This window comes from Zootoca vivipara, chromosome 2 (assembly GCF_965207765.1).
Source record: "Zootoca vivipara chromosome 2, rZooViv2.hap1.1, whole genome shotgun sequence".
Taxonomy (NCBI): domain Eukaryota; kingdom Metazoa; phylum Chordata; class Lepidosauria; order Squamata; family Lacertidae; genus Zootoca; species Zootoca vivipara.
In genome coordinates, this window is record NC_142584.1 from 61,830,620 (window position 1) to 61,858,246 (window position 27,627).

The following is a 27,627-nucleotide window of genomic DNA, read 5'->3' on the forward strand; positions in this document are numbered from 1 at the left end:
CTCTCACACACACACACATAGAGACACACACCTCTCGTTAATATAATAAGCCTAAGGTATGTAAACTTCTAGCCTTTGTGCTGCCTCTTTAGCCTGGATTCTTTTCCGTTGAGGGCAGGAACAAAACACATCTTCAGGAAGGCAAAATGGGACAAGCAGGTTAATGATGAGACAGGTGGAAGAAAACTCAGCTGGAAAGGGAAAAGACGAATGTCAGCCTCTCCTTTTGCCTTCCCCTGAAAATTATTCTCTCCCCCCCCCTTCACCTTCCTCTCTGGAGAGCCATTTGTTTCCATCTTACCCATCATTGTCTCAATGATCTGGACTGTAGCGAGCGACTTGGAGCTTCGCAGCCTTTGGATCCCAAGAGCCGAGCAACCCCGCCCGAGGACCTATTGATCTGTGACTAAAGAGCAGAGCCCTTTCTGGGCTGGAGTTTGCCGCTCAGGGACCGGCTGGCAGAGAGGCACTCCCAGACAGGAACTGCCGAAAGAATGTAGAGGGAAGGCGGTTGGTGTTATGGGGAAAGGTGGTGGTGCTAAGTAGTTAGAGCACCCCAGGTTCGATGCCCGGTGTCTCCGGGCAGTGCTGGGGAAAGAGCCCTGTCTGGAGAGCCGTGGGCAGCCGGTGTCGACGATGCTGAGCAGAGCTGGATCAATAGTCTGAGGCAGCTTCCGATGTTTCTATGGGAAACAGCACGTGGTGAAGGAGGGGACCCTCAGGAAAGAGGCTGCCAAAAAAGTGAGGTGGACAGTAAAACAATGAGAGGGAAATGAGCAGGAGGAGAGAGAGTACAGTGTGTGTGTGTGTGTGTGTGTGTGTGAGAGAGAGAGAGAGAGAGAGAGAGAGAGAGAGAGAGAGAGAGAGAGAGAAGACTGTGTGTGCATGCATGTGTATGAGTGAGTGAGAGAGAGAGAGGAGGGGGGCTGTGGATGAGAAAGGGTTTCTCTCTCTCTCTTCCTCTCTCTCTCTCAGAGCTCAGTTAATCCTGCTGTCAGTTGGCGTTAAAGCAACGATCTAAGCGCTGGATTCCAGGAGAAAGAGACACACGGCAGTATAGAAGGAAGTGAGGACCGAAAGGGGAGAGAGGAAAAGGAAAAAGAAAGGAAGGAAGGAAAAAATCCAGAAGGGGGGAACTACCAAATCTATGCTTGGACCTGGGCTTCTTTCTCGCCAATGCAAAAGGGAATATGCAGCACATTTTTGCCTTCTTCTGCACCAGTTTCCTAGGGGCAGTGTTGGGGGTCAATTTCCCCAGCAACATCCAGATAGGTGAGTGTGAAAAGGTTGCCCATTCTGTAGCGAACCCATTTTCCTGGATGGCTGTGTGTGTGTGTGTGTTTGTGCTTGATCTAGCCCATCCACCGCCTCCACTCGCAAAGAAAGAATGGGGGTCTGGCCCATGCATGGGGTGGATTTGCTGTAGAATTGGGGGATCGAAAAAAATATATAGATGTTTATATGGGATGTATCTCTCCTTTTTTGTGGGTGGAGGACATGCCTGCACATGCCTGCTTCCGAAATGGAGGAAGCAAACAATTTCTCTCTCCTCCTAAATCTGGGACTCGGCATTTCGTTTGGGGAAGGGGAGTCCGGGGCGGGGGGAACCCCACTTTGCATTCTTTTGCCATCCTTTTGTTTGGGGGAAGTGGGGGATGGTTTCTACTGTCCGTAAGTAAAGAGATAACCTCGGGGAGAAACCAGTCTTTGTTGTTGCGCTGAAACAAAAGCAGAACCACGCCAAGAAGGTGTTGCACTCCGGCTCCTTCCATTCCATGCATCCGCTTGTCCCCCCCCCCCCGCCTTTCACCTTCCCCAAGCATCAGCGATACACCTTTCATTCATTTGCGCCCCCCCCCCCAATTCAGTCACTAGGCAGCTTCTCTCCCCTCACCCCAAATACATAATTGATAGTATTTGCTTCGGAGAACGGTCTCCCTCCTCGCCTTTATGTCTCTTTGCAATGCCAATTCCTGGCTCGCCCTCGCAGTAAGGGGCGGTGGGGGGGGAACTCATGGGATAGCCTCACTTGCAGGATTGGCGCTTTTATTGCAGTTTTAACGTTCCCTCGCCGGCATCCCTCCTTTCCCAGATTTCTTCGGGGGAACACAAAACGAACCTGCAAAATTAGCAGGCTGCCATTTCTAGCCCCCGCAGCTTGGCAACAACAGGCACCGAAGTGTGGGTTTAGTGTTTTTATTTATTTGTTTGTTTTCCTGGTGCAAAAACAAGCCTTTCCCCGAAAAAAACACACACCCAGAAATCGTGCACGCTGCTGAACGTGCAGAAAGTATCCTGCTATTTTTTCCCTTAGAGTCTACGCTTCCTGCTTTTGCTTTCTTGCTTTGCTCAATTGAAGTGTGAGAGCGATGAATAATATTGACGACGGGGTGATCATCCTTATGATGCTCTGTTCCATCCTGCCACTGACTCTTGTCTCTGCCTCATTTGCACATCTGCACCTTAGGGATGTCACACTCGATTTGCATTGCTGTCAAAACTCAAATGGACCCCCTAAGTGCCGAAACCGGATTCAGAGGTCTAATTGCACATTTAGCTACAATTAAGCCACTGTCAGCAGCACGCTTGGAGCCTTTTGGGCAGTTACGCACTCTACCCTGCGTTTCTAAGATGGGAAACGAAATAAATTCAGTAAGAAGCAGACCTTGTGGCACCCACGTTTATGGGAGGTCTTCTTGTTACCTGAATACAGCCCTTGGTACAGATAGCACCCCTCGTGATACAGTGTGGCTTAATTCATTTGCAAGTGTTATTTGGCCACTCCCCAGGCCCCATTGTCCAAAGACAGTTGCTGCTTGGATAGTATTCGTTTTCCTTTGTTCATTTCCTCTTAGTTCTCCAACAACTTGTTGAGTAAACATCTGCTCTGTGTGGGCAAATGTAGCAGATTCAGATCTGGTGTAAAGGGGATGGGGGGAAGGAGTCTCCCTTGGATGAAAAGGGGGTGGAGATGCTCAATCCTGTATTTGACCAGCTCCGTTTTAACCCTTACAGGAAATGAAGCCCACGGAAATGACACCCCCCCCCCCACACACACACCATTCTCCATAGCCCTGATTCACTCTTTGTTTACGATCATATTTGGGATCTGGTGGTGTGTTTTGTGTTTGCGTGATGGTCAGACTGCACAGGATCCTGAAAGATCATGCCCAGGTGCATTTGTCAGTCTTTAAGGCGCAAGAGGATCATTTGTTCTTTTTGCTAGCAGACACTGTCTGACATGGCTACCTTTCTGGAAACGTGTCTGGAGAAAAGTTTTTGCCACTCTACTAGCAAAGTGGTGTCCTAGAATGCCTACATGCTGAAGTGTGGTCATAATAATGCCATTGTCACTTAATGTTTCACTGCTGATTAGTTTCCAACCTCTCTTCTGTTTTTCTCCAGGGGGATTATTTCCTACTCAACAATCCCAGGAACATGCCGCTTTTATGTTTGCACTGTCTCAGTTCACAGAGCCCCCCAAGCTGGCTCCTCAGATTGACATTGTGAATATTAGTGACAGCTTTGAAATGACCTACACCTGTAAGTAGTGGCTCTCTGTACAAGCCCCCCACCCCTCTCATCTTTTTTCTGCCTTTCCCATCTAGTTCACCATTGCAGAGGCTGTTGCTTTAAAATTAAAACACTTTATCAAGGTCTGTATGATGAGATCTCTAACAGAGTTCCACTCCCCAAGTTATGATTATTCTTCTTCCTTCTCCTTCTCCATCTCTTTCTCCGATTGTTTCCACCATTCCTCTCTTTGTTCCCCCACCCATCATCACGGATTTGTCGTAACCCAAATGTGTGATATATACAGAACAGAAAAGGAATTATTTCATGTACTGTATTTTGATAGCTATAACTTAATCACGCAACATTATTTTCTTTTTTTGAAGTTATCTGGCATTGGCTGGAAGTGCAGTCAAAGGTCAGATCGAAAGTTAGCAATGCAACCAACAATGAAAGCAAGGTGAGAGGTCTGAGCTGAAGCAGTTATTCTTAGACTTTTAACCAGAGCTGTTAAAAGGTTTCTCAGTTTAATAGTTTTTTTAAAAAATGCAGAGCTTTTCATAGGAGGTTTGGTGGGACATCTCCCCAGAAATCAGCATGGTGGAGGACTTCATATGATATTAGCAGGGCGGAAGCCAAAACAAGCTGATTAGCCATGAAGAGGCATAAAAGAAACACAGAAAACAAAGCCTTCTCCATTAAAATGGAATTGCTGTCAGATTTTGGTCTTTGTAAATATATGCTGCTATGTTCACAAAAAGGGGTTGATTCGGTATTACAAGAATTCTTTAGCTCAGTTATCTGCTGTCGGTTACACATCTGTGAGACCCCGTTTTTAAAATAAATGGAGCCACCCAACAAATTTGGTCTGATGTAGAAGCCTTTACCTTGCCCTTGACATGAATAATCCCAAGGCTCCCTTCCACCAGCCAGACTAGAATCATTATTATGTTTAGAGTTGTAGTTTTGGCATGTTGTTAGTAAAGGATCGTGTGTGTAGAAAGTCAGAATACTTCCATCTCTGATTCCTGCTGTGCTGTTCCAATTCTAATTTCCAAATGGTGGATTTAGACTGTGGCTATTATAAATAGCAGAACACAAAGGACTCAGAGAGGTGTGGCATCAAGGTGAGAAGATGAATCAGAATATAGATCCAGAACAGATATAATTCTGTTGAATGGATGGAGGCTACGCTATATTGATGGGTTGAATGGAGGATTTGATTTACTGGATGCAGAAAACCCCTGAATAGCATCAATACTAGACAAACTCAGAGGAATGTGCTGCTGTTGGAAAGCTGATAATGACTTGGACAATTAACTACAAATATTAAGCAGGATACAGTATTTTATCTCTGATGACAAGAGTCTGACAAAACCAGCTCTGCGGTTTGCCAATTTCATGTCTCTAGTTGCTCTTAGTTAATCCACACAGAATTGAGTTCATGCTTACAATGGAAACTGCAAGCAAACAATCTCCCACTCCCCACCGGTCCCAATGGAACAACACTTTTGGTCTATCTTATGTTGGAGATCAGCTTTTTGTAAAACACTGTGTCCTAATGGCAATTGCATCCAATTGCAATCCTATTTGATTGCAGTTGCAATTAATTATCAGTGTTTTAATAAATCAGAATCTTCCATCATTTTGTTCTCTGCAGATTGTAGGCAAGCTGTGCTTTCAGTGACAAAGCTAGTCATGGAGTACTACACCTGTGCTTCTTAAAAATTGTACTAAAAATGGTCCTCCTCTCTTATATCGCTTTTCTTATAACCACTGATTGTGTTGGAGAAACTCACAATTATTCATTTTCAGCATTTATATGAGCGCTGATTGCTTTGGTGGGCTCTTTCTATTCATAATGTGATGTAAATATTCTTATAAAGATTGTTTGTTTCCATGGAGATGCACAACACGCTCTTGGTTGCGTTTGGGCTCTTCATGTGCTACCTTTGTCCTCAGATGCCCTGCCACTGATATTTTCAGCTATTCGTAAAGTAGGTGGTTCTTCTGATAAAGTTATTGCATGTGCCTTAGGACAGAATTGGCAGTGATACAATCAAAACGGTGTGTGTATTCCCCATTAGTTCTTGTAAGACTAATGTGGGGGTGAGCAGCACTTGCAGAGATAAATTGGTAGGTTAGAAAGGAGCCTCTAACCCTTTCACCACCTGTAAGTTATCCCCTGAAAATACGAGGGCATCCCCAATCCCCTCAAAGCTGGACTCAGCAGTGAGCCTGTCTTGGAAGGCAAAATAGCTTCTCGGGGCCATTTTCAGAATTGAGGGAATAGAAGGGGTTAAAATCTTACAACCCTCCCTTTTGGTCTCTAACCTTTTTGTGAAAGTGCTTCTCCTGCTCCTTCACTCCCACAGTGGGTTTGGGAACCACAAGGCAAAATCTGGAGGGCAGAAACTAGTTAATTGTCAGAAACAACTATTGCTATTGGATCTGTTCTTGCACAAATGGTTAAGAGCCCGATGGTGGTAGCTGGCAATCATTACTGTAAAGTGGAAGTTTAGAATCAGCATGATAAGCAAGAATCTAAAAGTGTGTTTGTTTGTGTGTGTTTCTTGAGGCCCGTGGCACCAAAATGGAGTTTTTATTTATTTAATGTGATTTCTAAGCCATGCTTCATCTTAGAGATCCCAGGGTACTTTACTATACAAATAAAGAACATTAAACATTAAAATATAAAGACTTTAAACCAAACTCAAGCCATTCCATTTAAAACAGTTATCTTGAAGCATCTTGTGAAAATGTATTTCCTTTGTCCACATGTTGCAAGGAAAAAACCCCAACCACCAGTGGTGCACAATGTAAAAAGTCACCCACTGCCATCTAGCAGGTAATATTGAAATAGAACTTGGAGTCACATACAGTGGAACTGAGACCTGGTACTGAGAGGCAATAAGCCATATGCAATGACAGACTGTTGCATGGTTGCCATGGCATCATCTTTGGTGATATAAAGCAATAATAAGCAGGCTATATCTGATGCATCTTGGGTGTTTCTGCAACAATATTGACTGCTACCTCCTAGGAAATGTTTGAAATTAAATTGTTATAGAAAGCATTTGTCTTCTTCTTGACATTAAAGCAAGACCACTGCAATTTAAAAGGTTAAAACCCCCATGATAAATAGAAATATACAGCAATGTTGCTTTCATGCATTTTTCCTTAAACAATGCAGGCTTATGAAAATTTACTGGGTACCTTTCAACAGTTGCATTAATGTTGGCCCTTAAAAAAAAGTCTGTTATGGTGAGCACATTCTTTGTTTATGTTATAGACCCCTTTTAAGGGGGGCTGCTCAGAAGGAAAACAAGTTAAAAGGCACATCTTTACTTCTGCTAATATCTGTATTTTAGAGAAAAGTTGCATGCTTCTCTAGGGAAAGACCTATCACCAAAAGCCATATCACCACCCAACTCTCCATAACAATTTTGTCTCATTGTGTTGTGAAACAAAAAACACCCAACTAGATTAATGAACTGTGGTTTCGTTTTGGGTTTTGGGTTTTTTTTTAACATTAGAAATAGTAAGAATTCAGCTGTGGAAAACACCACATTTGAACATGCCAGCCACGGCAGACCTAATCCCCAAACAATCAAAATGGAGGGGCATCATGGTAGATAGTAAATGAAACAGTAAATGAAAAAATAAAACCTATGGGAAATGGCAGTATGTGAAAATGTAGGATGTGGGCAAGTTAGATTTAGCTTGTAAGAGCAGGAGTAGCAAAACCAGAGCACTTAGCTTTTCTGTTGCATCTATAAGAGTTAGACATGGGAAATGGAATTGGTTTTCATTCCCTCCATTTCCAGTGCTCAGTCTCTTTCTGCCATGCTTTTTGAAGCAGCACAACATATGCTCTAGAGGAAGGTATCATCAGGGTAGGTGAAACTGTGTTTACAAATGGGTGGGTGAGAATCTATAGAAAGAAAGAAAAAACAAGGTGAGACCATACAAACAGCCCAGTGAGGACCGAGTGTGCTCAGTACCCATGGAATCACAGAACTGTAGAGTTGGAAGGGACTATGAGGGTCCTCTAGTTCAACCCCCTGCAATGCAGGATTATTTTGCTCAAGGTGGAGCTTGAACCCACAACCCTGAGATTAAGGATCTCATGCTCTACCAACTGAGCTATCCCAGAAGCATCATGCTGACTAACTGTTGCCATTGGTGGTGGTAAAATGGCACGAAGTAGAATGGAATTGGTGGCACTTGACTGCAGGCCTCGCTGGAACACTTGACTGCAGGCCTCGCTTGCAGAGCATAATGTTCATGCTGTTGGTAGCCAGAATGCTATTCCACAATGTATTGGACTCAAGTCACTTACAGGTATTCATCCACCAACCTGTTATGGCTCACACATACCATTTCTAGCAGGATGTACCAGGTACCTGATACTCTTTGTTGTCTTGGTCTGTAATGAAAAAAATGCATTCATACATAGTAATTATTATTCTGTGGTTAGGAATGCTCTTTTAAGCCTTCCGATGAAGAGAGCTAGGGGAGATCTTACTGGTTTCCAGCAAGATCTCACCAAAATCACACCAGATCTTTTGCGATTTTGATAAGATCTCACTCCAGATTGAAGCCAGTGGCACTTCTCCACCACCAGCAGAGGCAGTGAGGCAGGTGGGGTACCCCGTGGAGGTGCCACCTTGGGCGCTTCCGCCACCTGAGGCAGCAGCCTTGTCTAATGGTTGGACTGTCCCTGATACTGAGCTGCACTTGGCAATAGCAACCATAATCCAGAAATCTGTCTGTAAATGCATCATCCACTGTGGCATGCCACTTCGGATGATGCAGATGATAGTACAGGTACTTGTGGTGTTGTTTCTGTTGTTTTTACTGAATGAACACCCAAGTATATTTACATAGAAAAATGTATGCAAATTGCATGAAGCTAATTGTGTTGTTGTTTGACTCTTCATGACCCCATGGACCATAGCACGCCAGGCACTCCTGTCTCCGCTAATTGTGTAAAAGAACAAAAAACCCCAACTTTATTGGCAAGAGAAAGACTTATATACACCCACAAAATATAAGGAGCATTGCTATCTTGTACCTTTTATCAGCCGAAAGGAAATTGATCAGGATGAGTGGAGGGGTTGTTACTTTTTGGATCACTGATTTTGGTCACAACTTAATATTAACAAAAGGAAACGTATCATCCTACCCAGACTTTGGCATCAGCTGGGGTAGTACCATCATTTATTAAAAACGTAAGAGTCAGACATGACTACGTAAATGACTAAACAACAACAAGATGAGCCCTACTGGATCAGGCCAATGGCCCTTTGGGTCCAGCCTCCTGTTCTCACAGTAACCAACCAGATGCCTGCAGGAAACTTACAAGCAGGACTTCAGCACAACGGCATTCAGAAACACACTGCCTCTGACCAAGGGTGCAGAGCATAGCCTCCATCATGGCTAACAGCTGTTGGTATAATGAGATAGGGGATCTAGGACCCACCAGAGGGCCTTCTGAACAATAGCTGTGGAGCACCCTCTTCCCTTCTGAGCTTTGGCTGGTGCTGAATTTATCTATCTTCCAGCACCAGCTAAAGACCATCCTGTTCTAGAAAGTATTTCAGGTGTAATACTGTATAGGGACTCCATTGTGCACAATGAAATACGTTTTAATAATCTGACTGTTTTAATTGCATGCTTTATTTTGGGTTAATGTATTTTGCTTTGTTGTGATCCACCCTGAGCTCAGTCTTGATGGATAAGTAAATTAGGGTTGCAAGATGAGAACAGATATGGCTGAGCCAAAATATGGAGGTATGTTTTATGAACATTTTCTTCACTCATAACATGTATCTCCCTTTTCATAGAATCATAGAGTTGGAAGAGACCACAAGGGCCATCCAGTCCAACCCCCTGCCAAGCAGGAAACACCATCAAAGCATTCCTGACAGATGGCTGTCAAGCCTTGGTGACGTTCCCCCCCCCATGAGGTTTAGGGAAAATTTACCCTCCCTACCAATTCTGCACAGGAGGTTCCGCTAAGACGGTCTCAGGTAGTTCTGTCTTCCTGTCCCAATGTGGATCATTCAAGTGGTGATAATTAGTTTATTCTTCACCATAATGAAATTCAGTTTCAGTACCTATTTCCCCCCTTCAAATCAGCCACCATCATCTGAGGAACAGCGGCATCATCATCAGATATGTCTATGTAAATGACACCAATGAGGACAATTCAAAGTAAGGGCAATGTGTCCTGTTAGCTTCATTTGTCCTCATTATGTCATCACATAGCCAAATCTGATTGCCTCTGTGTAAAGGGGCGGGGGGTAGTTGGATTGTTAAGACTGAAAGCTCTTGCTGAAGCAGCAACCAGGTTGTACTGTGGACACCAGCCAATAGATGCAAAATAGGAGCAGTTTGGATTCTCCAACAGCCCTAACCTTCTCACTGAAAATGCTTACTAGATAACATTTGGCTCTATCCTAATAACATGAAACAATGGGGCATAGGTGGGTCATTGTATGAAGCAGCCTTCCCCAGCCAAATGCCCTCCAGATGTTGGACTCCAACTCCCCTCTTCCTTGATGATGGTCCTTGCTGAGTAGAGTCAGAAGTTTCACCGGTGGTGGAAGAGCTGCAGTATGATGTGTTAAGATCTTATTATGTGGAGCCTTCTTTTTTCTACAAATTTCAATAGCCTTAATAAAAACACTTTTTGCTTCCCATGACAATCTTCAGATATAGTTACAGGTAGGTAGCCGTGTTGGTCTGAGTCGAAGCAAAATAAAAAAATTCCTTTAGTAGCACCTTAAAGACCAACTAAGTTTATATTTTGGTATGAGCTTCCGTGTGCATGCACACTTCTTCAGATACAGGTAGGTAGCCGTGTTGGTCTGGATCGAAGTAAAATAAAAAAATTCCTTCAGTAGCACCTTAAAGACCAACTAAGTTTTTATTTTGGTATGAGCTTTCGTGTGCATGCACACTTCTTCAGATATCTGAAGAAGTGTGCATGCACATGAAAGCTCATACCAAAATAAAAACTTAGTTGGTCTTTAAGGTGCTACTGAAGGAATTTTTTTATTTTACTTCTTCAGATACACGTGTATCTGAAGAAGTGTGCATGCACACGAAAGCTCATACCAAAATATAAACTTAGTTGGTCTTTAAGGTGCTACTGAAGGAATCTTCAGATATATTACTCATGCAGGAGCCTCGACATTTGTCTTAAAAAGTCTCTTTAGGTGTAAACTGAAATCTGGGTGCACATTGGTCAGTACAGTGTACCTGCTATCTAGTTTGGTGCCCTGTGCTCTGGATAGGATAGGCTGCTGGGGTTAGTCTACTGCAACCTTAGGGCAAGGCAGTAGAACAGATGGTTGTTTGATCCCTTTCCATTTTGGCATGATGACTTTATACACCAATCACACATTTTCCTCTTTATTAAACTGCCAAGTTCATGCAATCACGTTATTATTGTAGTAGCATTAGTAAAAGATGCAGTGCAAATAGATAATGATGATGATGATGAAATGATAAAGTTGTTATATTTTCTTTTCTTTCCCTATAAAACACACTGCAACCTTTCTTTTCAGCTCTAAAATTGCCTTGTATTTTTTTTTAAAAAAAAAAGCAAAAAAAGAGCAATATGCACACACATCAATGTTCTCAATTGCAGGTCTAGATTTATTGCAATTAAACAATTATTCTGTTTGAGCAGGGGAAAATAGCCTCCGTTGATAAATGTGTACCGGCCACCATTTCTCGGAATGGCACTGTTGTAACTTATTCCACTGGTGATCAATTAAAATGCAGTTTTGTAATTAAACTTCGTCAAGCTTAGTTGTATGATACTATGCGAATTTGTGTGTGTTGTATTTGCTTATCCCAGGAGTGCCATAAAATTGACTGAAATGCATATTCTCAACTACAGTGATTCCACACACAGACCAGGGAAACCTATTGAATTTGAGCAGCCTAACTGTATGCAGGATTAAGCTACAGATTACTGCATCTGGAGCCAAGCTGTCAGGAAGGCCATGGGTAATGGACTAGAGACTCTCGGGTCAGTGTCTGCTCTGTTCAGTCTCTAGTAATGGAATTAATGATGCTCTTGGTTCTTTGATGTTGCTGTTTTATGGGCAGACAGAATAACAAAATAAAAATCTGGATCTTGTTCTCACCCTTGGACTCTTCAGAATTTCTTCTACCTATGGATTTCGTATAATGAAAGATGTTCTGCAAAAGTCATTTTTGTTCACTTGTAGGAGCTTAGATATTGATTTGTGTCAAGGTTCAATGTTTGAAAAGCTGCTGTTTCAAAGATGACGTCTCAAAATATTGTCTGCCATCAATATTTTGGCTTGTGATTTCAACTCATTGTCGTCGCCGTCGTCCCCACTTTGTCTAGAATAGGCCATTGGCCATGGTGGCAATGAATGAGGGGCGTTGTAGTGCCACAACATTTGGGGGGCATCATGCTGGCTACCCTGACCCCAGGATGCAGATGGACAACCTAAAGCCTTTGATTCCAATCCTTGTAGCCTAATTTCATGTAAATGGTAAGGAGGAGGAAGAGATAGAGAGAGAGAGAGAGAGAGAGAGAGAAAGAAAGAAAGAGAGAGAAGGGTGTGGCCCCTTCCTGCTATTCATCAGTATTGGACTTCCCTCTTCTCCATCAGTTAGAGTGCAAGTGGGAGGATAGCTAATAATTCCCTTTCTTCTGTAGTCTAGCCCTATTCCCCAGTCCTACATATTTTTCAGCTCTGCAGCACTTATTCCATTTCTTTTCTCTTCTTGTGCAAGTCAAAGCTCTTCTGAGGGGCTGTGCCATCAAATCACCCCACAATCCCTCCTTGTTCTCCCTGTATCCCTTCTGAGAAAGCCAGCTAATTAATTGCTACTTTGGTGCTGTTTTTCAGTAAAACCCTTTGTTTTCTGGGAAAGCTCTGAATTGTTTCACTTGCTTTATAAGGTATAAAGTACTGAATGATCTGAATATTACCCACATTTGGCTCCTTAGAATTTGATTAGCATGCGAGTAGAACTGGCATCAGACTGTATTCCAGGTGAGTTGCAGTGGTTAAGAGTTTTTCCTTTGTAAACCATTTGAGCTAACTTCCTATCTACCCCTCCACAAACATTCATTTTCTGGATGGGCTTATTCCACGAAAATGGACAAGTTGAGTGTAGAGATGCTTTGAAACATATGACCTGATCTAACTTGGTAACACTATTGAAATTAGCATTTCCCCTGCGAGGAGTTTGCCCCTTTAAAAAGCATATTTTGCTATATAAACATGTCATGTAGGGTCATTTGTTTACTGGTCTCAAAAGAGTCCAGTGCTATAATTTAAGTGCTATAATTTAAGACCCAAGGACTGCTAAATGAGGCATCTTCTTCTTTTTCCTTGTACTCCCCCCCCCCCTTTTGCACATTTCTTGAGACAGTTCTGTTATTAACCAACAGACCATCAAATCAGCTTGTCTTCTTCTGGTGTTTCATTTGGTTCTGTCTCCTGCTATGGCCATCTCTGAGACATTAGGAAAGGATGGTGGGACATGAAATAATATCTTGCAGAAACAAATTGCCCGAGGGAGGTTAAAAATGAGTCTGAGATAGATTTTTTATCTCAGCATTAGCATTCCAGCATCTTCTCAGCACAACATAGCTCAAAAATGATACAGCACATTATGTACCACAGCAGTCTCCTTTCTGTTTGCTCAGTGTGCCAGTCATTATTCCTCACATCAGCTGCCTTTGTTCGATTTCCTCCATTCTGCTCTTTAAATGTCATTGCCAATCAATCCCGACAGCAAGATATTTTGGCTTGCTAATTTCTCCCACCGTGCCTTTCATCCCGAGTTGTTGAAAACAACCCCCATTTTCACCTAAATCGTGGCATAACTCACACCCATAGCTGGAGAAAAGGAAGTAGAATATAAATCCACAAAATTGGATGACGTTCTTGAGAAAGCGATAGTAAGAGGGTAATGAGAAAGAAAGAAACAGATTATTTACTCAGGCCCTGCTTTTGACTTTCCCCCTTTGGGGCCAATGTGCAGCAATGCCGCAAAAAAAATAGCAGAGGGAAAGTCTAAGTTATATGAGTAATATGGGGCTGATGACAAGGGTCGTCTAATGATCAAAACGAGTCCTGACTCTCACTTAATAACTGAAATCTTAGAGTTGTATCCTCAGGATAACAGATAGTGAATGCCTAGAAGTGAAGCTAGTTCCACAGAACCAGAGTGAAAATCAATATCTGAAATGATATGAGACTTCCATTGGTTGCACAGCCTTTTGTTCAAGGCAAAATATAGATAAGACAAAAAAGGGATAAGGGCCCCTGCAGTGTCGGAAGTTGTGATATTGTTCTATAGTGGAACACTGGCCATATCACAGTAGTCTTGTATAAGTCCAGTGTGGTCAGAGATGATATGTGGCTGAATCGTAGAATTGTAGTATTGGAAGGGACCCCAAGGGCCATCTACTCCAACACCCTACAATGCAGTAGTCTAACTTTTTGGCCATGCCCTACCTAAGCATCTCTAAAATCCTGATTCCCTGCCCCCGTGACATATAATTCTTATTATTCAAAAAGTGAATGGAGGAAGTCTAAAAGGCCATTAACTTGGTCTTAAAAAGCTTCCAAAGTGCCCGCCTTAAAAATCAAATTGCCCCCCTGTTGAGTGTGTGCTCCACGTTGGGAACCATGGAACTAAAGTATTTATGACACCATCCAATCGCTGCTTAAAACCCTTCCACGGAGGCAAGACTACCATCCTCTGAAGGAATCTGTTCCACTGTCGAACAACCTTCAACCATGATAATGGAGCCTTCAGGTTAGAGGCGGTATCCCTCCCAAATACCAAGTATTCAGCTAAATATTAGTGCTAGTGCAAGGATTAGTACCAGTGCAATGGGTCTTATCCTCTTCTACTCCTTCCTGGCACACTTGGGCCATCCCCAAATCTCTTCTGGGTTGTTGGGGTGGAAACCCAGAACAGATTTTGGGGAAAGTAAAAGAGGGAACATTCTACTGCACAAGGAAAAATCCTTGCCCTGATGAAACATTCTTCTTAGCAGCATGTTGAATACAACATTGTTTGGGACAGTACATGGAAGTTAGGCCAGTACCCCTATTACAGATGAGATTTCAATAAAGACTAAAGCTAGGTTCACAGCTTGTACACTACATTCTGCCGGATCATGATAAACCTTGAGGAACAGCATATTGAACCATGGCAATCTAAGAACAACTATTCAATGTGATTTGGCCATTTCTGTGCTTGGATGCAGGATTCCCTTGTGGGATGCTTGGGCGGCCAAACTAAAGTAGGCTGGATATAGTACAAGTTCCATCTTGAGATATTATGGTTCACTTGGCCTTAGGGAAGGTGAAATTCCTGATAGCTGTGGGTGTATACTGCATTGTGCTTGGAGAGATACTATAAGGTCTTTAAACTGATGGTTCTGTGTACTCATCCTTGGGTATGGTCTGAAACTATGAGGGACCTTCACCTTACTGAAGCCAAGCAGGTCTAGGTCTGATAAGTGTCTTGATGGATGACTGCTTGGGAGCCATGTATATACTGCCTAGGGTCCCATGATGAAAAAATGGTGAGATACAAGTATAAGAAACTTATAAACAGTCTATACAGACTCTGCACATAAGCACTTTGTATGAAGAACATATCTAAGAACCTGTAAAGATTTCAACATTTGTGTCTCCTCCACTTTCTGTGTCTTCCACTACTTTCCAGTGTCTTGTCACAATGGTCTTTAGTGTTCTGTCACAATTTTCCTGATACTTAAACCTTGAAGGACCAGTCAGCATACAGGAAACTGCTTCCCCCACCCTCCAAAGCTGTCCTGATAAAGTTATGAAACCTGAAAGAATGCTTTGTTGTGAATATAATAGAAAGGGCCTTGGAGACTCCCCTCTGTTCAGTGCAGGAAACTCAAAGCCCCAACAGATGGCTGACCAAGGATCGGGGAGCCCACAAATCCACTTGGTCATTTCTTCCAGTGTTCAACTGCTCCTGCCATTGCTTCTTCCAGTGGCCAGCAGTAGATGTACTTACCAAGAATACACTCCCAAGAAGAAAGGTTTTGGTGGATATTATTGGTTTGAACTTGAGGACATTTCAAACTACCTGACCAAAGGCACTGAGGAAAGCATTTAAGGGAAAAGGAAAAAGAAACCACCAGACTGCATTAACTGAAGACAAAATATAAGTCTTCTATTACTGTAGTACAAAGGGCCAGGGCTGCTGGGATAATCTGAAAATGAGAAACAGGCCTGGTCTGCAGGGAGTTCAGGGGAAATTTCTATGTATGGAAAGTGATTAATGCATTTAATGAACTATCCAAAAAGAAGCACAAGATAGGAAACCACCACCAGGCTCTCTAAAGAATAACAATGAATGCCATCCGAGGCAACAAATTCAATAGCTATATCCAGCCTAGCAATTCAGCAGAATAGACCATGCAGGTCTCAAAAAGCCCAGAGCCATTGCATCTGAGCTCCCTGTGCCAACACTGGGATCAACACCCATATTAAAGCAACAGTAAATTATCTGCATGCATGCAAAAGGTTCCCCAGTTTACTCTTTGTCCTTTCCAAATACAGTGGAACCTCAGTTTTCAAACTTAATCCATTCCGGAAGACTATTCGGCTTCCGAAACATTCGAAAACCTAGGATCAATGGGCTGGCTGAAAAGTCAATGGGGGGGGGGACCTCCCCAGAAGCCGTTCGACTTCTGGGTTGTCGGTGTTTGAGTTCCGAATTGTTCCCACTAGAGGTCAAAGAGAACAACAACTACCAGACCTTTAGAAGGCATCTCAAGGCAGCCCTGTTTAGGGAAGCTTTTAATGTTTGATGGATCTCTGTATTTTAATGTTTGATGGATTTCTGTGTTTTAGAATTTCTGTTTTGTTGGAAGCCGCCCAGAGTGGCTGGGGGAACCCGGCCAGATGGGCGGGGTATAAATAATAAATTATTATTATTATTATTATTCAGCTTCCAAAGTGTTCAACAACCAAGCTTCCACTGTACAAGGATTTCAGGCAGCAAGACTGAGAAAAACGCCCTTCCTAAGATCTTGGAAAGCCAGTACAGGTCTGGGTACACAATGCTGGATTAGATGAACAAGTGATCTAAATAGAAGGATGTATATGTTCAAAGCACGCTGACCATGCCAACCCACAGAGTGACACACAAAATCTCCCAAGAACCAGTGAAGTATCCAAGGACACAAGGAACACATGTGTGGGAGAAAAGTCAAGAAAGATTCGGTTTGTGATTCTACTACGAAGATGGATGGTTACATTAGCATGTACTAATTTGACCATGTTGTAACATGAGCAGCAAACTTCAAAGAAATTGTCCAGTTTTCTAGGTTTCTAAACCAGATAATAAAATGCTGGACCATGACAATGCTGGGCTCTCAGCATCGCTGTAAGCAGATTCAAAAGGAAATAGTGTGTTGTTAAGATTCTTTCCTGAGATTCCTCCCACCTGTGTGTCATCTTCTGACCCTCCCATTTAAACATACCTTCTTTAGATTGGAGAACAGTGCAAGGAACCACTGTTAACAATGTTTGTGGTATTGCAAGCAATTTCCTATATCTGATAAATTCTTTCAACCTTTTACTCCCCCCCCCTAAAGTGCTCATAAAATTAAGCTCCTGAGGAATTGTACAGGTTTCCCTTCTTTTAATATGAATACAGTTACAGTACTGATATAAGCCAGGAAAGAATCTCTGCTTGACTGTCACAAAGTTCTGCTCATATATAGAGCTCAGTTGTCTTATCGAATGAGTGAGGTGAAGTCCAAAATAAAAGATTAGCATCCATGAATTAACTTTTAAAACAAAACACATCTACATCCACAGTGTTTCAAATGTGTCATCAGTCCCCACATGAGAGGTAAGCCCCACTGTTTGTGTTATAGACACCCAGAAGTAAGTCCCAGTGAGTTCAATGGGGCTTATGCCCTGGTAACAGTGTTTATAGCACAACCCTCCTATATGTGATTAGATATCTTGCATTGGGTTCAATTGGCCTTGGCTATACCTGAAGGATAGTATACCTTCAGGTAAAACCAGGACTTGAGGTATACCCAGCCCAGACACTGAGGTCCACCTCCAAGGCCCTTCTGGCAGTTCCCTCACTGCAAGAAGTGAACTTACAGGGAACCAGGCAGAGGGCCTTCTCAGTAGTGGCACCTTCCCTGTGGAACACCCTCTGATCAAATGTTGAGATAAAGAACCACACAACTTTTAGAAGACATCTGAAAACAGCCCTATATCAGGAAGTTTTTATTGTTTGACATTTTAATATTTTTTTTATATGTGAGCTGGAAGCCGCCCAGAGTGGCTGGGGATACCCAGACAGATGGGTGGGTTATAAATAAAAATAATGTTGTTGTTGTTGTTGTTGTTGTTGTTGTTGTTGTTGTTGTTGTTCCGGATTAATTTCCAGGCTGAACTGGTTTTGTTCTTTAAAGCCCAAAACAGATTGGGACCTTGATATCTGTAGAACCATCTTTTCCAATATGAACCTATCCAGAAGCTTAGGTTTTTAGTGGAAGACCTGCTTTGCATCTCGCCACTGTTTGAGATTGAAGATGGGGATGCCAAATAGCACCTTCTTAGCCATGGCACTTAGACTGTGGAAGACAAATCAGAGCACTGCCATTCATACTGCATATCATGGCTTGAGTAATCCATAAATTAATTTTTGTACCTGCTTTTGACTATTTGATATAGACTATTATCTTAGTTTTCCTTTTTATGTTCTATGTATTTAGTCAGATGCTTTAAATTGTTGCTAGGCACCTTGATTAGATTTCTCTAGAGACAAAAAGTTTGGCTATGAGTGCTTTAAATGAAAAAAAATGTTTGTGGCATACATTGGTGAGAAAAGGTATATGAAGCAAGCCGACTGCAAACTTGTTGTGGTATTGTCTTGAGCACTGATGTAAAGAGTTCCTATTGAGTTGGTCATGTGATTCATGAAGAAATAAGCCATCACTTTTATTACAAATAGATCCCATAATCAACAGGACAAGCCAAGTTGAGATTCCTCCATCGCAGGACTCCAGCTCTACAGTTCTGTGATTCTGTGTGGAATGTATGATATAATTTTGTGTAATAACATGCCACACCTCCGGAGAGCGGCCTGAAGCCGCTGAACAGCTGAGAGGCACACCTGGGGCGGCCTCCGCCGTGCCTCTCAGCGGGCGCAGCGGCGCCCCTGGTTACCTGGCGCCCCGCGCCACTGGACCCAGGCCTAGAGACGGCCCTGGGTGTAACTCAGGAACAAACCTTAAAATCAGGCTGCAGGGTGTACATAAGCTAATGGATTGTGACATAGTGTAAATTCATACCAAACACACACACACACACATGAATGACTGCAGGTGACATGTTTAGGTAAAAATAGGACAGATCAATGCAACATTTTGATTTGCTGATGCCAAATATATTGAACTTAAGATATAGCTGCTTCTCAGGTATGTGTTGCAGTCACTGAATGCTTAGTTTCCAATGCCTCAGCTCTTTGTTGTTGCACCATTTTACCTACTTGTGCAATGTTTTATTAAGCATCAAATGTTCTCTCTCTTTCCTTTTGACAACAATCCTTATCCACAAGAAATATAATCAATGAATCAACTATGAACTTCTAGAATATTTTTTTCCTCATGAACTAGTCCATATGTTCACAGGAAATTGACTAAGTGTGTGTGTATATTAACTCATTTCCAGTTTTAGTATGAGCAGAGTCTATCACTGACACATATATCTCTATTTTAAAATTATTTATTATATCAAGTATGATAATAGACCCTTCTCTGGCATGTGGTGACTAAAATTTGGCTAGCTTGTCACTCATCCGTCAGGTTGAGATTCTTTTTTTTTTTTTAAGAGAGAGTTTATTTTGGAGAGAGTCTAATTATGAAAATGAGGAGCAGCTGTGAGATCTTCATACAACGACTCATGGAATGTGAGCTCACTATCTTTCCTAGAAATTCATTTATTACCAGGTGGTAGATACTATGTGCTGAGCCTCTGCACTCTGTTTTGCTAAAAGGAGGCTGAATTGAATTGAAAGCAATTTGCTTGAAGATTCAAGATAGTGGATCCTCTTTGCAACTGGCTTGTCTTTTGCTAATTCAGACAGAACCAGACGTGTGTGTGCACACCCTCAGGACATAGGTGCCAAGACACAGGCAGAATGGTTACCCAGAAATGCCTTCCTGGAAACCCCAGGGCTGCTGTTACACTGGGAAGCCCCCTGATCGAAACCAAATGTTCTTTTCCATACTGGAAATGTTAGTAGGGAAGTGGAGACTGAACAGAAGGGATAGTCCTATGTGTCAATGAGAGAAGAAACCAGGCATATATGTCAGTATTTCAGTACTCATAGCCAGCGTTCAAAAACACTGCATGTTAAATGTTGAGAAGGTAAGAAGACCGGCCAACCAGGCAGGTAGAAATTCAGCAGCAGTTGCATAGTCAGAAATAGAGTTATAGAGATTTAAGTCAAGAAGTCAGGAGGGTCAGGTGGAAGTAGGGAACCAGGAACAAGACAAAGACTAGCACGAACTTGGGACAAGGAACGAGAAAGATAGAAATTGAAGGTTGAGTTCAGGAATGAATTGGGCCTATTGGACCAGTTTGTGACCCTAGGTCAATATGAGTTACAAAAACAATGCCAAGCAATTCATAGAAAAGAACTCCACAAATAGTGTGTAAAAATATCAATATCAATTTGGTCTTGAACATCACCACGTATATTTCCTATCTATCTTTGTAATAAAGTGTGTGTTGATGTACCACACACCTCTTGTTGCTTTTAAGCTTATTTTTCCTTCTGAAACAATTGACTTCTTTGTGGCATGCTGCAGCTCTGGGTTAAAGATCCCAATCCATGTTTCTTGGGTGTTGTGAGATACGCTGGCAGGCACGGGAGTTTCCCCTTCTCTCTGGGAGCTCCCGATAAGAATCAACGAGCCTCTGACAGGTTTAGGAGCCGTTTTATTTACAACAACACACAGAGAGCTACAGAGGATCTTAGTTGTTCACTCTGGATCTCCACCCCTTCTGCAGCAAGGAGCACGCCAACGTCCTGCTCTCCTGCCCCATGCGTCTGTTGAGCCTTAACTCTTTCAGACCTCCGAGTATGAGGGCTGGGAGGAAAGTTCCCACTGCTCTCGAATGAAGAGTCTCCAAAACGCTCCCTCCCTCTTGGTTGCCTAGCTACTGACTCTAACTCTTCCCCTGACTGTGCAATCTCTGAATCAGCTGCTGGGAAAGTTGAAGGAAGGGGGGGGCAAACTCTCCTCCTCCTCCTCCTCCTCCTCCTCCTCCTCCTCCTCCTCCTCTTCTTCTTCTTCTTCTTTTCTTCTTCTTCTTCTTCTTCAGAGGCTCCTCTGTCTGTGTCTGCATTCCTTCATCTTCAGAGTCATAGCAGTCCCTGGCATCCGATTCTGACCATCCCGACAGGTGTTATGTGTACGGTGAGGTACAAAAGACAGATTGTAACAGTACATCTTGCTCAATATAATCTATGCTGGTGGAAGCTCTCCAGGGTTTCGGGAGGGGCTCTTTCCCAGCCCTTCCCCGGAGATGTTGGGAATTGAAGCTGGGAGCTTTTGTGAATAAAACATGTGACCCACCACCAAGCTATGGCTCATCCCAAATGACTCGAGGTGCTCTCATGCATGAGCATATAAGGGGTACTTTTCCATGGTCTTGTCCCATGTCATTGCAGTAATGTCTGGGAATCAGAACAAGTGGATAGAGCCTCTTGCATGTGTTCCTCCCATCGGGTCATTTCCAAGCCAAGGGGGCAGGCAATGAAATATTACTGCAACAGTATGGGATGAAGCCATGGAAAAGTACTCCTGGAGTGGTAATTCCTGAGGGGTGCTTTGTATTCCCCCCCCTGAAATTCCACTGTAATGTTTAGAGAAATGAATGACTTTAGATATCATATGCAAGAGGCATGAAGAGAGGAAGCTTGGATCTTTATGGTTTCCTTTGCTGTGGCATGTTTCTCATATTTATGCATGTAGCAGCCCAGAGGCTGTGTGTGTTCAGAAACTGCCAGTATGAGAACTCATTTATTTGTGGCCCCATAATGGAAAGGGAAAAAATATCTCTTTCAATTCAAGCTGGATTAGAAAAGTTCAAAGTAGGCTACACAGAGAAGAAATTCACTTAGAAAGCTAGTGTGAAGTTTAATTATTTGTCTTCCTTTTATTGACATGCAACAATATTTGAGAGCTGGTATAGCACAGTGGGCTGCACTGTCTCTCAGTTCATATCTCACCTCATCCATGAATGTGCTAGACACCCTGAAGCAAACAACTGTCTCTCAGCTTCAGCCCTCATTGGCAACATGAGGATCACACCAACCTACCTTTCAGGGTTATCACTTAGATAATATATCTGAATTCGTTTGAGCTCTTTAAATGATATCATTATCGACTTATAACATCATCATCAGGTTTGTCATTGCATGAATTCAGAGCTAGGGTTATCCTTGCATAACTTTTAAGAACATTTCTGTTGAGGTATATCAGGTTACCGGTACTTTTGTGTACTTTTAATTAAACATTGAATTTGAGCTTGTGACCTGTTGCAGACAGACAAAGATTTCAGGCAGGTTGTGCAATCAGGAATGGAAGGAAATTAAAGGAAGGGAAAGATGCAGTTGTCCAGAACTATCTAGTTAATTTTGATAAATTGTGCATACACAGACCGCTACTAATCAAATGGACTTCACACTTTTACCTATAGCAAAAGTAATTTTCTTCCTAATTTTATCAGCAGTCCTTTAAAATAAAATCATTAATGGGAAAGGTAATAATGATTAGCTTAGAGCAGTGATCAACTCATTATTAGCTCAAAACAGCAAAGAACTCATTTATTTTTTGTTGACATGTAGTCCCAGAAAAAAGTGGTTGCACTGCAAAGTCTCTTTTGCTATTTAAAATTCCTTTATCTGATCAGTGAAACTGTTTGCAAGTTTTATTATCAATGGCATGTTTATGATGAGATTGTGGCATTGGATGCAGGATTCATCTGTCTGAAAATGTCAGCATCCATATATGGAAAAGGAAGTTTATATGTGGTTGTGGCAATATGCTTGAAAATTTGCTGGAAATGAGCCTACTGCTAGCAGAAGCCTGTGAGGTGGTTGAATGAGGCTGCCAGTGATTGGGCTTGATGTTCAGTACCTTGGATAGCACCTGGGTCCATACTTCAAGCAAAATCAGCATATATGATGTAAAATAGAAAAAAGTAGAGAGGGGAGGATGCAAAATAGAAAAACCACACAAATTTATCCAATTTACACAAATTGTAGAATTATATTTGTGCTTAAAGTTAGCTGAGGAAGGCTTCCATGTTCTGACTCACATTCAGAAACATCCTAACTAAACTCTGCAGGCTTTGAAATGTAGCTGATCCATAGTCATTCTCTGTAGATGCTAGAAGGATAGTGCATTTTTGAATGTTAAAATTCTTTCAACAAATGAAATCATATCCAAGGTACATCTATTGTCCTGGAATATTAAATCAATTTAATATTTGAAAAATAGATATAATCCCCAAGAACTTGTATATGACAGACACAGATAATTGCACTTTGTATCTTTCTGTGATGGCAGCACATTCTGGAATTCAGAGGAACCATTTTGGGCAGTGATGATAGCTGCTATTTGCCATCTGCTCTTCCAAACCCATTACAATTGTAGAGGAAATTTTGCTTATAATTAACATAGAGATTCATTCCTCTCCATTCTACTGAAGTGACAAGGGAGTGATTTATGTGCTCATTTCAATCTTCATCTTTATCCCATAACATGGCCCTGGAGGCCTCGCCATATGCCTGGGGCAGCCTGATTGACATGCTGGTAATCACCCTTGTGCAGATTCACCTGTGAGAATTTCAAGGAATTAAACTGTGGAGAAATGCTGACTTGGACAATCTGTTTTCTCAGAAGTGAATCTGATCCGCATTTGTCACTGCACATATGCACTGATAAAGGATGTTTAATATTTCAAATACAATCTCATATGGCAAATATAATGCCTTAGAGATATTCAGTGAACAATGTGTGTGGAGGGAGGAAATACGTTGGTCTTAATATGTGAATACAGTCATACCTCGGTTTAAGTATGTTTTGGTTTGAGTACTTTCAGTTGAGTACTCCGCGGACCCGTCTGGAACGGATTAATCCACTTTCCATTACTTTCAATGGGAAAGTATCTGAGGAAGTGTGCATGCACACGAAAGCTCATACCTCTGACAAACTTAGTTGGTCTCTAAGGTGCTACCGGAAGGATTTTTTATTATTTTTTGTTTCAATGGGAAAGTTCACTTCAGGTTAAGTACACTTCAGGTTAAGTACAGACTTCCGGAACCAATTACACTCATACCTCGGGTTAAGTACGCTTCAGGTTGAGTACTCTGCAGACCCATCTGGAACAGATTAATCCACTTTCCATTACTTTCAATGGGAAAGTTCGCTTCAGGTTAAGTAGGCTTCAGGTTAAGTACAGACTTCTGGAACCAATTGTGTACTTAAACCGAGGTACCACTGTATATATATTGAAAGTAGACAAACAAGTATTGTGAATGAAAATACGACAAAACTCCAAGGGAAGTCAGCAGTGGATTTCCAGGTCCTGTGTAGGACACCTAAATTAAACCAGAATCTGAACTTAACGCAATGTGTTGGGTTCTGTTTCAAGAGGTCTTTTTGCCAATGAAACAGGCATCTGTGTTTGCAGGCCATTTGTGTGTGGTGTGTAGACCATCACATTGTAGACCATCATAGTGTATTACCAGGGCTTCTGCATACATATAGTCTACTACTCTACAGCATCAAAAAGGCCTTTAGAGCCGGCAGAAGCCCACAAATCTACAAACAACTTTTTCATTTCCAGATAATTTGGAACAACAGGATGTGCCACCTCTAAGTCTAGATTATTATGATTACTGCTTCTGTCCACATCATATTTCTTTTTATTCGAAAGGGTCAGCAAATAAAAACATGACTGAATTTGTCACAGCTAGATTAAAACTATGTATTTGTCCAGAAAGAAATGCAGTGTATATCTAAGAATTATTGCTTTTAAAAAAGTATACTTACACTTTAGGGACAAAAAATAAACAACATTCTAATGGCATGTCCAGTTTCTGCATTAATTAATTAGCTAGTTAGTTTTTATACTGCTTTTCAGGGAACCTCCCAAAACTCTGGGATTGCTCTGGGGCAGAACTGAACTGCAAATATTAATGGCATCTATACACTTCTGAATCCTACAGACAATGGTACTTAACATCTACAGCATTTTATGAGAAAGGTAAATGCTTCAAAGACTGGAACATGCTTAGGCAGTATGCTAAGGATGCCTGGAATTTTCCATACAATTCAATCAATATGGACTGAGCTCATCTTGTGTTTCTTGGCCTCTATAGCAGAATGAAGGGACTGCCTGAGCAGCCATTTGGGGGAGGGGACTGTTAAAAGGCAGCAAATTATTTAGAATATTCTTCTTGTATTTTTGCTGCTGGGGAGGGCCAGGAGCAGAAGCACTTGCAGGATTTCCTGCCTCAGGTGGCAGAATAATTTGGCTGGCTTTGGGTTCTATGTACCTTAGTCTGGTGGAACAGCATTGTTGTTTTGCCTCAGGCAACAAAATGTCTTGAACCAGGCCTCCCACAGGGATACATACACTATCACTAAAATTGTGTTCCGAGTTCAGAGATCCCAATAATCTGATCCTCAGAGCTTGTTTCTGCTGCTGCTGGTGGTGTTTTGTTCTCCAGCGCAGTGCATTTTGCTGACAATCTTAGCTAGATTTAGCTGATTTTAAATCCTAGAGTAAGGCTATGATCACTGTGATCCCTTCCCAAATGGTCTACCAGGCTTATTTTAAAGTCTACATAAAAAGGCAGTTTGCAAACTGTGTCAGATTACACCTGCCTTGACTGTACTACATTAAGAGGGGAAATAGCAGCATAAATATGGAAATTACATTTCAGAGAATGAAGAATCAATATCTTTCAAGCAGCTCACTTTCAGCGCATTTGCAAATGATCGCTTTGTAATAGCCTATTCATATATATATTTCAGTTATACACTCATATCATTTTCCATTCTTATACACTAGTTCTTTTGGACTTCCCAACCAGCATTCCATGATGGTTCTTTGTACATCTTAATTAGCTGCATATACATTAATACCTTCACTTTATCCACCTTCCCTTATCCAGGTAACCTGTACCTGGAATTCATACTTAAGATCAAATTCTTGTAAATATTCCCCTAAATACTCCTTATCTGTTCGTCATTGACATTTCTTATTTTAGATGTCATACTTGCAAGCTCAACATATTCAGTTAGTTTATTTAACCATTGTTCTTTCCCTGGGATCTCTCTTTGTTTCCAGTACCTTGCATATACTATCCCTGCAGCTGTTGTTGCATATAGAATAAATTATGGGCTTTTTTGGTAATTCATTTCCAATTATGCCAAGAAGGAATGCTTCCGGTCTCTTGGGACAAGATTTTTTGTTTAACTCGTTGTACACCATTTCCCAAAATTCCTTTGCCCAGTTACATTTCCACCCTAAGTGAATAAATGTACCCTCAGCTTCTAGACCAGGCATCCCGGCCCTCCAGATGTTTTGGACTACAATTCCCATCATCCCTGACCACTGGTCCTGTTAGCTAGGGATCATGGGAGTTGTAGGCCAAAACATCTGCAAGACCACAGTTTGGGGGTGCCTGTTCTAGACATTTCCAACATATTTGTGAGTCTTTTTTATACATTTTGGCCAATTTGACCCGTGTCAAATACCATCGATATTGCATTTTAGCATATTTTTCTCTTATTTGATAACAAGCAGAGAAGTTCGTTGTTTGGTTCCAAAGTTTTTCCCACTTGTCAGTTTCAATATAATACCCAATATCAATGGTCCACTTCAGGGGTCAGCAAACGTTTTCAGCAGGGGGCCAGTCCACTGTCCCTCAGACCTTGTGGGGGGGGGCAGACTATATTTTGGAGGAGAAAAAATGGACGAATTTCTATGCCCCACAAATAACCCAGAGATGCATTTTAAATAAAAGGACACATTCTACTCATGTAAAAACATGCTGATTCCCTGGACTGTCCGCGGGCCGGATTTAGAAGGCGATTGGGCCGCATCTGGCCCCTGGGCCTTAGTTTGGTGACGCCTGGTCCACTTAATCATTGCTTCCAGAATTTGAAAAAGTGATTTAGGGGCCCAAGAAAAAACTAATCTCTAAGATATATAAGTTCCTGTTAGAATGGGAAACTAATGATGAACTTATAAATGTAATAGCCTAGTCCTTTGGAGATCATAAAGCTTGCTAACTTGCTTTGACCAAGAGTTTCCAGAATCCGCATTAACAACAACAACAACAACAAAATGTTGTTCTAACACTTTAAAGACGGACACTTCTGAGGACTAGATGCATGGTGCATGTGATGAAATGGACTCTAAGCCATGAAATCTTGCACCATGTTTAAAGGAAAATATTGTTGGCTTAGCTGGAACAGATACCAAAGCAACCCCTGGCAGAAGTAGCATGTTTACTCAGAAGTCTGTTTAGGTCACATGAATGAAGCAGATCTGCTCTTGATGCTTTTGAATGATGGAGGCATGGTATCCATCTGTGGTGTGCGTTCTAAGGAGGAATATAGGAGACAACAGCTTAGGATGTACTTCTCAGCAGGAGCAATGGTGTCATCTGCTGGAGTGCCAGGGTAATTGATAGACTCTCCTACCTCTAGCAAGTGAATGAGGTGATAAAGAGGCTTTTCCATTTTGTTTGCAGCAAATTAGCATACAGGAAGTCAGCAAACAAGGAAATGAATCAAGCAGAGGCCAGATTCTTTTTTCATCATCTTTCCTACTGGGATTCCTACTTCATGCTAGCACTTTGAATGATAAGGCTTATTTGCAGCACCTCTGATTTCAATTGAACTATACATAGCATTCTTGAAACCAATAAACTGTGTATTGTGCTATGTTCTGTGACTGTTCTTTTGGACTCTTCCTTGGGGGCATGGCTATGCAG

At 42.0% G+C, this 27,627-nt stretch overlaps 1 protein-coding gene across 4 annotated transcripts in view; it reads left to right on the plus strand.

The window, feature by feature from the left end:
* The first annotated feature begins 763 nt into the window (after positions 1–763).
* GRIA1 (glutamate ionotropic receptor AMPA type subunit 1) overlaps positions 764–27,627 on the plus strand; it is a 210,813-nt gene continuing 183,949 nt past the window's right edge. For all 4 annotated transcript variants that reach the window (XM_088662028.1, XM_088662029.1, XM_088662027.1 and 1 more), the window contains exons 1-2: positions 764–1,272; positions 3,406–3,543. In XM_088662028.1, the coding sequence (XP_088518154.1) occupies positions 1,191–1,272; positions 3,406–3,543 (220 nt within the window). In that variant the 5' untranslated portion in view covers positions 764–1,190. The remainder of the gene's footprint in view (positions 1,273–3,405; positions 3,544–27,627) is intronic.